This window comes from Colletotrichum karsti, assembly GCF_011947395.1.
Source record: "Colletotrichum karsti strain CkLH20 chromosome Unknown Scaffold20, whole genome shotgun sequence".
NCBI classification, from domain to species: Eukaryota; Fungi; Ascomycota; class Sordariomycetes; order Glomerellales; family Glomerellaceae; genus Colletotrichum; species Colletotrichum karsti.
The window spans coordinates 657,765-670,129 of NW_024065920.1; the positions used below are offsets into that span (position 1 = coordinate 657,765).

Consider the following 12,365-nt stretch of genomic DNA (forward strand, 5'->3'; position numbering starts at 1 on the left):
GTGTATATTTCTTTCTTTCTGTATTTTCTTTTGGCAAGAGCTTCCCGATAGGTAAAATCAGGAGGTGGGCACGATAACCTCATCTACCTACCCACGTACACAGGCATTAAAATTCTGATTTGGCGCTTCTGTATGCTTTCTAGGTGATTTGTGATCTATATAAGGTGACCAAGGTAAATCGACAAATTTCAAAAAATCTGGCTGAGTGTCTAGATGGATGGATCTAACGTCTTTTTATATAGTTGTCGAAAATCTGACCGTTAAGGTGCGCTAACGAAATCCTGGACAGTCCATTGATGTCGAGAACTCAATTTTCGTCAACGGTCCTGCGAACCCAGTCAAGGAAACCAGACGCCAAGACATGATACATAAAATCCAAGGCGCGAGCTTGCTGAACACTTTTATGTATTCCCAAACTATCTAGGTACCCAGCCCACGGCTGAAGCCTTACAACGTACAAACTGCATCCTCCACGACGGGTAACAGCGCGTATCTTTCCGACGCCTTCCCTCTCTGATACTCGGAAAAATGGAACCTTTTTGTCGTAAACTCCATACGCCCTCGAATGATAAATAACCCCCCGCCATACTCCTGCTTCCGTTCCCTTAACTCAAGAGATTCCACCAGGCCAACTGCAACGGCTTACTTGCAGCGCTTCTCGACGATGCTGACACCGTTCTCCTCATACTCCTTGCGCGAGATCCACATCTGGTGGAAGGTGCCCAAGCTGGCCAGGATGCTGCCGCCGATCCAAGCACCGAAGCGGCGCTCGCTCGACAGGCCCGCCGCGTGGATCTTGATCTTGAGGCCGGGGTACATGGCCATCAGCTCGGCGTTCAGGCGGTCGTTGAAGCCGTTCAGCAAGCTGGTGCTGCCGGTCACGACGACGTTGCCCAGCAGGTTGGGACGCAGGTCCACGTCGACGGCGTTGAGCGCCGCGCGAATCAGCTCGGGGATGGTCTGGGACTTGTTCAGGCGCAGCTCCTCGTTGGCGGTCGGGTACGCAGCCGTCTCGTCCCACATGCCCTCCGAGACCTTGTAACGCTGCTCGCGCCACATCTGGTTGGCCCCGTTGGGAAACTCAAACACGCGACCAGGTTGCTGTCTGGCCGCCTCCTCGCCCTGCGGCGTCGCAAACCGGATGGGATGGCGCCAGGTCTCGACGACGGACTCCTTGAACTCGGTCACCAAACGCTCCTCCTCGTAGGCGCGGAACGAATCCGTGATGCTAAAGTCGAATTGGCGTTGCTTGAACTGGGGCGGGGCGCCGGCGTCGACGGGGGTCTTGTTCTCGACCATGAATGTCGGAATGGGGTCAATCTTGGGCTCCGTGGTCTCCCACAAGCTGCGAATCTGCGACGAGAGCCACAGGCCTCCGACTGGAGACTTCTGGATGGATCTCTTCAGAACCATGCCGTCGTGGATGGCCGTGACGGAAGTGTTAGCGCCACCGACATCGATGACGAGAGCGCTGGCCTTGCCGGCAGCGAAGGCGGCCAGAACAGGCGTACGGCTCAACCAGAACGCAGGACAACCCCAGTTCTCCATGATAATTTCAATCGCCTTCTCTCTGGACTTGGCGTTGTTCCACGGCGCCTCGGTCATCAAAAGTGGGTTCTCCTGCAGGGCCTTCTCCTGCGCCTCGATATCTTCCATGGCCACATCGGCATCACCATTGGTCGCACCTCCCTCATCCTTCTTGGGGTCGTCGTTGAGGCCGTTCTTCGAAGGAGGGGTGGAGCGCGGGGGCTGCAGGCGGGTCGTAAGCATGTGCTCCCAGAGCTTGTTGGCGACGTCCCAGTCCTCTACAACGCTGTCCTTGTTCATGTAGTTGCGGACCTCGAAGTCGGCGCGGGGGATGAGGCACTCGTCGCCGTAGACGTCGGTCGGGGGGTCGGTGGAGCCAACGCGGCCGTAGAAGGATGGGTAGACAGCCTTGGGGACATCCTCGCCCGCGAAGCCGGCACGTGTGCTGCAGTAGCCTGGGTCGAGCACCAGGGCGGACACCTCATCTATTTCGCGATTGTTAGAACGGGCGACGCGGATGCGCGAGGCGACGAGAGTGTTCCTGCTCACCTCCTCCGTAGATGTCAGTCGGCTGCACCGACGAGGACAATGGTTGTTGCGACATGTTTTTGGAGTCTGATGTGTGATGCGACAAGCCACCGAAATGATTGGGATGATGCGAAGCGGTGTGGTGGGTTGTTGCGATGTCTGCACCTGATTGAAAGTCGCGTCGAAATTTGGCGTGGTTGGGTGAAGCCTGGGCTGCTGCAAGGCTGAGATTTCAGCCACACCCCACCGTGTCGTGCCGCGACACACTGTACGAGCTCTCGGTGTGGAGCTTCTCACCGAAGCAAGGGCAACTGACGTAGGTGCAGTCCTCCACGATTACTTTTTCCTTGCAAATGATTGCTGCTCACCGGTAGCACTAGTATTGCCCTTATCATAACAAAATTATTTGACCAGGAGTAAGTACCGCGTGGTGGTTTCGGTAGGTTACGACAGACTGCCGGAAAACCAATGATGTTCTACATAGTGCGCGCAGTGATTCCTCCCTCACCAACTACTGGCATCACATATCGGAAAGATCAATCGCGTGCATCAAAGGGTATCATTCATAAATTCAGCTCGTAGATCTCGGCTGCGGACCCGGAGATATCAAGTGACTATGTACTCGTCTTCCGACTCAAAGTCCTTCCCATCCCCGTACAGCACCTCGCAAGCACCTGCCAGCGGGATATCCATAACGGCATCCGTCCCCTCGGTCCAAATATTCTTCCAATTCATCCCTCCCCCGGGCAGCCGGTTATCCCTCTTATCCTGCCTCCTCTTCGGCCCGTCCCTGAGCCGTCCCTTGCTATCGATCACCCCGACCTTCGACGCATCGTCCACGGCCGTCTCGATGGAGTTGAGCGGGAGCGTCATGATCTCGACGTTGTACAGCGCGAGCGCGATGTAGATGTACACCAGCAGCATGGTCAGGAACGCCGGGATCGCCAGCGACCACCAGCGGTTCGGGTAGTAGTAGATGCCCAGGGCGTGCAGGAAGGGCGACGGCAGGTACGACCACAGCAGGTAGACGATGAAGGTCAGCGTCGAGAAGAGGTACAGCACGAAGCCGTAGTACTCGTAGGTGGGGACCTGGGGCGAGGCGCGCGGGACGGGCTCGAAGTCGTCGTCGGACGCGTCGGGGGTCGTCGGGCGCGAGGGCCGCAGGAGCGAGGTCAGCGACGGCGAGGGCGGCAGCGGCGTCGGCGGGCGGCCGTAGAAGGGCGGCGCGAAGTAGTTGTGGTGCAGCGGCCGCGGGGGCAGCTCCTCGCCGTCGCTCGATTCCGACGCGAAGGATTGGTTCTCCTCGTTGTCCGAGAGGACTTGGTCTTCTTCTTCTGACGAGAATGACATCGTGGCTGGCGCGGGGGGCGTTGACGCCCGAAGGCTTGTGCTGCTGCTGTTGTCTGGAATTTTTCCTCGCAGTGACGTGGACTGGTTTGTGTTTTATGGTTTTGATGTAAGGGGGCCGAATTGCGATTTCCCCAGACCAGCTCGATCTTATCCACAATCTGACCGAAAAGGTGCCCCGTCGGTCCCACTCCCGTCCCGGGATGTGGACGGGACAGTGGGGCCGCATTTTCGACTGCTCGGCGTCAATTACTTCTTAGGTGGTCCTCCAACTTGGAATTCTTCTTTCGACTACACTCAGCATCAAATCATGCGCAAATTGCATTTGTGAGATGAGTCTTATTCCTCCTGCCGACTTAATTCTTCCTGCTACGAAGTATGGCTGCTTTTGTTTGTCTGGAATGTGCGAGGTCGGCATGTAGATTCCCGTCGACGATCAACTTACCCATGGTTCAGAAATGACTCTACGTCTCCCCAAAAAGCCATGAAGACCCCTATCACAAGGGAGCTAGCAACCTAGCCCAGAACCCTACCATCGTCAGAAAACATCCGCAAGACCCCAACCAAACTCACCTCTCTGCCGCCCCTGCCGCCGCCTCCTCCTCCTCTCCCGGCCCTGCAGGAACAGATCCCACCGCTCGATCCCCGCCGCGTTGGCCCGCGGGTACCGAAAGTCGTTCTCGACCGTCGTCCGGTCCCGCAACCTCTCCACGAACGCGTTCGCCTGTCCCAGCGTCAGCCCGAACCGCATGAACCGGTGCGCGTCGCACGCCGTGACCCCGCATATCCGGCACCGCCAGAGCTGCCGGCCGTCCCGCAGCCGGCAGTACAGACACGGCGGGTCCGGGTCCGCCTGCCACTCCCACTGCGCGTGCAGCTGGTGCCGGCACCGCGGGTTCTCCTCCTCCTCGATGGCGTACAGCGGCCACACCCGCCCTTCGTCCGCGACGCCCTGCCGGATTCGACGTCTGTTGGCTTCGCTGTCGCGTCGCCAGTTCGGGTCGCCGAGCTGTGGGAGGGGAGAGGTATCTTGTCAGCAGGGGTTCGTCTTTGGAGTGGAGGATGCGTGGGCTCACATGTGTGTTTTGTCCGTCTGGGTAGAAGAGCATGATGAAGTATCGTCGCTGGCCTGCGGGTACCGCTGCTGCTGCCGGTGCGTCAGCCGCGATCTCAGGTCCTGGCATGACGGGTTCTGGATTTCTCAGTTGTGCCAGTCGAGGCATCGCCGCAGGCGGGTCTCCCGGCCTCGGTCCGAGTTCTTCGTGATTTGGCATCCGTACACGCCCGGCCCGGGGTAAGTCGTCCAAAGGCACCACGGGCACCATGTCGGCAAGTTCAGGGGGTAAGTGCATCGCAGCTTGCCGCGCCCCTCGGGGCAGCCTGTCCCATGGAATGACCGGTAACATGCCTCCAAAGGTAGGGTCGAAGTTCATAGGGTCTACGTCGGGAGGTATTGGGGGTACAATCATATGAGGCGGAAGAACGACGTTGGGAGGTAGATCAGGATTTGGCCCTCCTATATGATGTAAGCGCTCTTCCCATCCTCTCATTCTCCTCGCAGCTTGACATCCTTGACTCACCTTGAACCGCATCCGCCGGTATAACAATCCGATTGCGCGCCTGTTGATATCTGACCGCCCTCTGACGCATGGGAACGCGGCGCTCGCGGGCGCCGTACGCAGGACAACCCCTGGGGCATCTCCCATTCCACGCCGACCCGCAGAGATAACAGAACTGATGACCACACTCACATCTGCGTCCGTCCTATGCGTCAGCATACTCACACTCAAGCAAACACGCCACAAACGTACTCACGTCATGTGATTGCACCCGTCCCTCAACTCGATGATCCTCCTACACCTCGAACAGCTCGACAGACCGTCTTGGTCAATCATGTCCATCAACATCTCGTCCTCCTCCTCCTCCCGGCACGGCCGTCCAGGATGCGCGGCGGCCCTGCACCCGCGACACGTCCCCTCCCCGCAGGCAGGACACCTCATCGCGTCGCCGTCGACGTGCGCTCCGGCGGGCGGTATGAACGCCGCGCACTCGGGTCTGGAGCAGTAAACCCTGCGATCGCCCGGCGTCTCCTGCTCCTCCCTGACCTGGCGATACAACCTCAGCAACGCCGGTCTGCGGACCCGTCTGACGGTGTTCTCCCCCAACGGCTCGCAGCAGTTCGGGGGCCAGCCGCCCTGTCTCAGCCCGGCGCGGATGCAGGCCCTGAGGCAGTGCGCGCAGAACCAGCATCCGCACGGGAGCTGGATCTTGGGCTCGCGGCCCGCGGAGCAGATGATGCAGTCCTCGCCCCCCTGCTGCGACTCGTGGTCCGACTCGGCCGGGCTGTCTGTCAGTAGGCGGTTGCGTTCCTGCCAGTTGATGTAAGCGCCTGGGTCAGGGTCCTCGGGGTCATCAACTTCTTCCCGTGGTTGTTGAGCGGCTGGTCTTATGGGGATTGCCGGGTGTAAGTGAGGATGATGTTGATGCACACTCTGCCGCACCGCAATCGCCACTAGTTCCTCCGGTTCGGCCATCTGGAGCGCTAAGGCGGCTGCATTTTCGACCTCTTCGGCGGTGACGACCTGTAAGTCTTCGATGTCGAGGAAGCCATGGCGGAGAATCAGGCTGGCCACGTCCTCGTCGAGAAGTTGGAAGTGCTCCATGAGTAAGTGGAAAGAAGATGGCTTTGCGGTGTATTGCGCTTGTTCTACCGGGTTCTGCGCGCCATGTTGGACTCGCAACATTTATATCTGCCCTGGTGTCATCTCCAGTGTGAGTATGTGATTCAGAGTGAGTGACGAGGAAATCGGATCGCACAAGGAGTAAGTGATTCGAGTATCTCCACGACCACAACCAAGCAGTCACAGAGACGTCGAAGACTGAAGTCTACCCACTGGGCAAAGCATATTCAAGGCGGCTCTCTACGAGGTGACACTTGACCTAGCTCTTCAAGATTTACCACCCCTGATGCCATGCAGGAACCAAGCTCTAACTCGGCGCTTGAATATCCGAAGTTCTTTGCAGTGAAAAGGCCGCATACCAGTCACCGGGCCGCGGACTGGTTTGTTCAAAGACGTTATCAAGCACAAGGATCAGTAACGATGGACTAACTTGAGTCAAATTGGATAGACGAGTAAGAAGCTAACCGCAACCTCCGTCTGATCAACTGGCAAATCCCAGCATTCCACCTTTTGTCACATTAGTTTGTTGACCCCAGAAAGATGGGTTTGGTATATCATCGGCTCCAATGCGCCGTGTAGGTAATTCCATCGTCAAACATGATGGGATATTTTCGTCAATGTTGACCGTCATCTCCTTCTTCCATGCCCAAACGACCGCTGCAGTATAGTGGCATTCCCTTGTCCCCCAGAATGAACCCCAAAAACCAACCGCCCATCCGTGGTTGTAGCCGGTACCGTTGAAACTCCGTGACATCGTGAACTCCGACGCTGCTATCCGGGATATGATTTGAAAAACAAATAAGAAAGAGCGATACTAGTAACAGTAAATATAATAGATAAAGGGGTATAAATGGTCAATAACTGAAGTCAACGTTGCCCATCTGAGACAACATTTTTGCTTCTGCTGATGTTGAGTTCCCGGTGGCGCCAGTAGTTGTCGATGTAGCTGAATTCGAATTTGTTTGGGTTGTCTGTGTCGAGGAATTCGTTTGTGTTTGTTGAAGTTCATGTTCTGGAGGGGGCTGAGCACTGGGTGACCACCCCTCGTCCAGCATCTGTTGAAAGCTCCAGCTCGGTTCGAACCTGGTACTGTTCCAAGCATAGTCGACACGCTCGTACATCTCATCGATCTGCTCCAAGCTGATCTTACTCGTCTCGAAGACCATGCACCAAACGAATAGAACAGCCAGTATACAGAACGCTCCCCAAAGGAAGAAAATCTTGGGTCCAATATCCGCGTACCCTGGCCCGGCTCCGACCATGAAAGGGGTTCCGTAGGCGATGCCGAAGTTGAGCAACCAGTTGGAAGCTGTGGAAATCGAGTTGGCCTTGGCACGAACTTTGAGAGGGTAGATTTCGGAGGTGATGACCCACGCGACCGGTCCCCATGACGCCGCGAAGAAGAAGATGTAGATGGAGCAGAAGACGATGAGGATCATTTGCGCAACTTGCTGGAGGTTATCCCCAGCAGCCGCGCTGAAAGACGCAATCATGAGTTGGCAGACGGCCATTCCTATGGCACCCACCATCAAAAGCTTGCGTCGACCCCAGGATTCGATGACGAGCAGACCCGGAATCGTTGATACGACGTTGATGATGTTAATGATGAGAGCTTTGAGGTAAGGATTCTCGAGTTTGACGCCGTCGAAAAAGCTCGTGCTGTAGTACATGATAAAGTTGATACCCGTCAGTTGTTGCAGCATCTGGAGGCAGCATCCAGTAAGGGTTCGTCGACCAAGGTGCGGCGATCCGTAGAAGATTTCCTTGTATGAATCGGGGCCCAATGTAAGTTCATACTCGTGGTTGGCGACGATCTCTTGCAGCTCGTCGATGACGGCTGGGTGTGTTATGTCGAGTCGTCGAAGGCGACTGAGTGAAAGGCCTGCAGCCTCCGGCTTGCCTTGCCTCACAAGAAAGCGTGGCGTTTCTGGCAGCATGAACAGGCCAATGGTGAGAACAACGGCCCACACGAGTTGTAGGCCGAGAGGGATTCGATAGGCGGCAGCCGAGTCCAGCTTTTCGGTCAAGATGTTGACAAAGGAGGCTGACAGTAGACCTATTGTGATGGATAATTGGTAGGCGCAGACAAGGGTTCCTCGAATCCATTTTGGAGCCATTTCCGACTGGTAGACTGGGACGAGGACTGAGATGGATCCAACTCCGACTCCCGCGAAAAACCTGCCGTGTTTCATCAGCAACGCACCACCTGCGAAACAACAGTTCCCGCAACCTACCTTCCGACCAAGAGCATGTCGATATCGTGTGCGCAGACTTGGAAGATGCCGCCGAAGCTGAATACGCCGATGGACAGGATGAGGGAGATGCGACGACCCCATGAGTCGCCGATCGGGGCGGCGAGTAGAGCGCCGAGGACGGTGCCGGCACTTAGGATAGCGACGATGATGGAGGATTCGGAGGGTGAGATGCCAGGCTTGTTCTCTTTGTCGATATAACCGGTCGTGAAGTCTCGCTTGAAGGCCGTCATGGAGAGGATACCGTTGATCGTACTATTTCCCAGACAATCAGTCTCAAAGTTCCCAGGACAGGTATACATGACAGCGGCGACGCGTCTTCTCGTCGGATCGGTATCGGCGCGTTCGAGTCTGGATTGCGAGAGGTCTTACCCAGTGTCGTAACCGAAGAGCAAGCCGCCGGAGGCAACGAAGAGACCGACCATAATGGCCGGGGCCGACGAGCCGGCGACATTGTCGGGCTTCTGCCAGCCCATGGCTATCGCCATGGTGAAGGGATTTCGGCGACGTCAATCCAGAATGAGTTCGTGTGCTATGAGAGTTCGAGTCTCTCGGAGGTGATGGAAGGGCGAGGTCGAAATGGACCGGCGACCATTTGACTGACGGGCGGGCGGGCGAGCGAGGCGAGGAGTGGTGAATCGACGAAGTGTGGGTAACGATGGATGGATTGATGGGTTGGGACAGGCAGGTTAGATGGGTGTGGAGAAGAAGCAGGGAGAGACTGGAGGGTCTGGAAGAAAGTCGGGCGGTCGGGTCCTGTTCGCTAGGTACACGGGTAATTCGCAGTCGCCGTCTCAGTGGTAATTAGCGGGTAGGTCAGTCTGGAGAAGGGTGACCAGCGAGGAGGACAGCGCCCGGGGAATGGTGGTGGTGGTGGTGGTGTTGGTGGTGCCCTGGTGTTGGCGGTGGTCGTCTAATGGTCAGGCAAGCGAGTGCCTTAGTGATGGCGGGGAAGAAGGACCAGTCAGAGCGACGAAAATGGCAGAATTGTGGAACCGGACCGAGACCCAAGGAGCCAAAAAGGCGCACTCGAAGGACATCAGCAACGACGGGAAGTACTGAGTAGCAGTTGCGCAGGTGTAGTTGCAGGTGCAGATGTACAGATGCAGTGCAGCAGGCGCAAGCGGCGAGCAGCAGCGGAAGAAATGGGAACTGGGAGAAAGAAAAAGGCGGAGTGAGGAGTGAGGAAGCCTGCCATGCCCGTGGATGGTGGTGGTCTCTCCAGGCCCAGGGCCTTCTCTGGCATTTCTTACTGGGCTACGCGCCTCTTATTGGTTCCTGGAACGTGGCTACGGCTGTGATTGGCTCATTTTCCACTTGGGAGGTGCACCCGGCCGTGCTCAACTCGCAGGAGACCACCCCTTTCCTGGGGCTAGACCCGATCGGGATATGGCGTCTGCATCCTGGATGTCCTCTCCACTTGGTTCGAAAAAAGGCGGGAAGGAATGTGGAATCTGGACTTTTGTAAGGTACTGCTTTGTCAATGCCGGCTAACCTCGACCTCGGGCTGGCAGCAATCGATTGCACTAACACAGTGAGCTACATCCGAACCTCATCGCTCGGTAAGGTAAAGGTACAGGTAGGCACACCAGAAGCCGGCTACCTTACGCCTCCACTGGTCATGCCCGAGTCACTTTGGCTGGCACACGAGCTGCAGCTTGTCGAATTGTGTCCTGAATTGGTGCTAATCTTCCCTCTGTTCTGCGGGGATGCCGGCTTACCAGAGGTACTGCGTAGGTACGAACACTTCGTACTTTGGCCTTAGGAACGGAGAGGAGCGGAAGGATGAGCTCTCGCCTTGGCGGCCACTGCATGCGGCCCACGGCCTAAGAACCTGGCTTCGCCGTACCTTGCTCCTGGCCCTTGATAACCCTAGGTAAGGTACGGATAGCTACTCTTGAGAATAATGAGCAGTGAAATGGAAGCTTTGATGGAATGTCTGATCACCGTCTCTTGTCCTGGGAAACTCAATAGTTGCAGGGCACGCATTGTCTGGCCTGTTGATCTGACTGGCCCAGATAATAGGTAGATGCGTCCCGAGCGAAAGGAACCCATCAAAGTCTAAACTGTCCGTACATGAGCTCATGGCAAGGAACAGACGGCAGGTGCCTCACTAATAAGCAAGTGAAGGGACGAAGCGGAAGCAGAGGAACGGTACGTTGCTGCACCTGAGGTGTCTCAGTATTGGACCAACTTGCCTTAGTGTCCCGCGCCCACGTAGTACTCGAGCACTGAAGTCGGGCAGTGTCGTCCTCGGCATCGGGCTCTCGATGGAAAACAAAGGCAACTATTTGCATTAGGGGAGCGAGGACAGGTGCAGGCAGCAGGTGTAGCTGGCTGGCCACACTGAAATCGCGACTGTTTGTGGGGTCAACTAACACCAAAACCCGTCAAAACTCGTGCCATGCCATGAGATGCCACGAATATGTAGGGCACAACGTCTCTGGCGCTGAGTTTTCGTGATAAAGTGTTATTTTGTCCGTTTCTATCTCCAACTACCTTGATGTCCAGGTACAGTATTTGCATTCCATTCACATGAAGCTACCGCTCTTCGCTGCAGGATGCAAGCACATATGGTGCTAAAGCTCAAGGCACACCACGCGGTTACAATGCATCAAGCCTACCTTACCTTACCAAGGCACCTTGGCTCAGCCCTCCTGCATGTCGCAAATTAGCTGGCTGGAGGCAGGTGTCTACAAACCCGTCACATCTGTGACTAATATGAACGAAGCCTTCTCAAATCCTTCTACGCGGCTGTCACTCTGGCGATCAGTCTCACAAGACATCCCTAGGGCGAAGACCCAACCTGCCGCTTCGACATGCTGCGGTAAGGTGTTGTGTACGTAAAGATGACCACAACTATGCCACGCCCTTCGTTGTACCTGTCGTGATAGCTTTTGCCCACCGGGATTAGAACAGCTTCTGGGAGAAGAGGCCAGTACGATGCCGCGTAGCCGCAAGCTGAGCTCTTGCCTCCCTAGTCTCCTAGTCTGACACAACGGATGGTCCTCAGGAACACTGCTCTGTGTCGCGTGTGTCCATCATACAGACTTGCTGCTACACGATACAGACGCCCGAAACAAAAATATCAAAGTGGGCATGACGACAGCATCGTCAAGAGAAGCCTCCAATTCTCAGGGACCGGCGCCCAATGAAGCCGGTCGCACCTTGCCAAAAGGCACAATTGGGGAAACGTGACCACCTCATTGTCTGGCACATTTGGAAGTGTCTGCCGTCGTAGTTGGTGCACAGTGTCAGCTATTTTGCCCTATCATACACTTGCACACTTTGTTCTAGTGCCGGATCCCGATCAGACCACGCGCTTGAGTCAGCGGCATTTCTGATAACGCACAGTGTTTTCTGGGGCTTCCCCACAGTGATCCGACAGAAGCCGGCAGGAAAACACAGTTCATTGGAAGAAAATTGTGGTGCTCCACCAGTCAAATTGCGGGGGAGACTCCGCTGGACGTTCCTCCCGTCTTTCCCTTTTACTGCAGCATCGCTAGGTGGACATTGACACCCGTGACACACATTGGATGGCAAGTACCTGACGGTACCTGCGCTAAGACTGCCCAACTCACCTGCCGTCACCAACACCAAACAAGCTCATTGTCCTTGCCTAGGACCAGCATCATCACATCATGTCCTGGGGAAGAAAAACTCTTTTTTTCTAAGGGTGTCCTTCCCCATGTTCGCGGAGGGAACCTTTCTCGCTCCAGCTCCAGTCTTTAGACTCGGTGCTCACAGACGGCCTACCTGACCTCCTCCTGTTCACCAAACCTCCTACTTCAACCCGTGATCATGTTGCCGCGCGGCACAGTTCCTTCGTCGCTTTTCCCAGGAATCCAACCCATTCTTGTCTTGAGTACCTTTCTATCCAAGCCTGCTAATGAGACAAAGCCACCAGCAAAAACGTCTAGCTGTCCTGTCTGCCGTTGCGCCATCAAACTGCAAGCACAGCCGACACATCCAGGGGAGAGCAACTGATTTCCACCCTGCCCTTCAACAAGCCAGGAACTCGAATAAGCAC

General features: G+C 56.1%; 4 protein-coding genes across 4 annotated transcripts; all 4 read right to left on the reverse strand.

Annotated features, from left to right (window-relative positions):
* Positions 1-642: 642 nt before the first annotated feature.
* CkaCkLH20_06786 (chromatin remodeling and histone acetyltransferase complexes subunit) lies at positions 643-2,131 on the reverse strand (the record flags this gene model as incomplete). Its single annotated transcript, XM_038889503.1, has 2 exons — positions 643-2,012; positions 2,077-2,131. 2 exons carry the CDS (start codon positions 2,129-2,131, stop codon positions 643-645), a joined length of 1,425 nt encoding a protein of 474 aa, XP_038745315.1.
* Positions 2,132-2,661: 530 nt separating this feature from the next.
* CkaCkLH20_06787 (gpi- c transferase subunit p) lies at positions 2,662-3,405 on the reverse strand (the record flags this gene model as incomplete). The annotated part of the gene is made up of 1 exon (XM_038889504.1): positions 2,662-3,405. One exon carries the CDS (start codon positions 3,403-3,405, stop codon positions 2,662-2,664), a length of 744 nt encoding a protein of 247 aa, XP_038745316.1.
* A 535-nt stretch (positions 3,406-3,940) lies between these two features.
* Positions 3,941-6,065, reverse strand: CkaCkLH20_06788 (putative IBR domain-containing protein; the record flags this gene model as incomplete). The annotated part of the gene is made up of 4 exons (XM_038889505.1): positions 3,941-4,411; positions 4,479-4,918; positions 4,983-5,155; positions 5,218-6,065. The coding sequence occupies 4 exons, from the start codon at positions 6,063-6,065 to the stop codon at positions 3,941-3,943; spliced, it is 1,932 nt and encodes a 643-aa protein (XP_038745317.1).
* Positions 6,066-6,950: 885 nt separating this feature from the next.
* Positions 6,951-8,823, reverse strand: CkaCkLH20_06789 (uncharacterized protein; the record flags this gene model as incomplete). The annotated part of the gene is made up of 4 exons (XM_038889506.1): positions 6,951-7,029; positions 7,167-8,261; positions 8,318-8,590; positions 8,708-8,823. The coding sequence occupies 4 exons, from the start codon at positions 8,821-8,823 to the stop codon at positions 6,951-6,953; spliced, it is 1,563 nt and encodes a 520-aa protein (XP_038745318.1).
* Between the last annotated feature and the right edge of the window lie 3,542 nt (positions 8,824-12,365).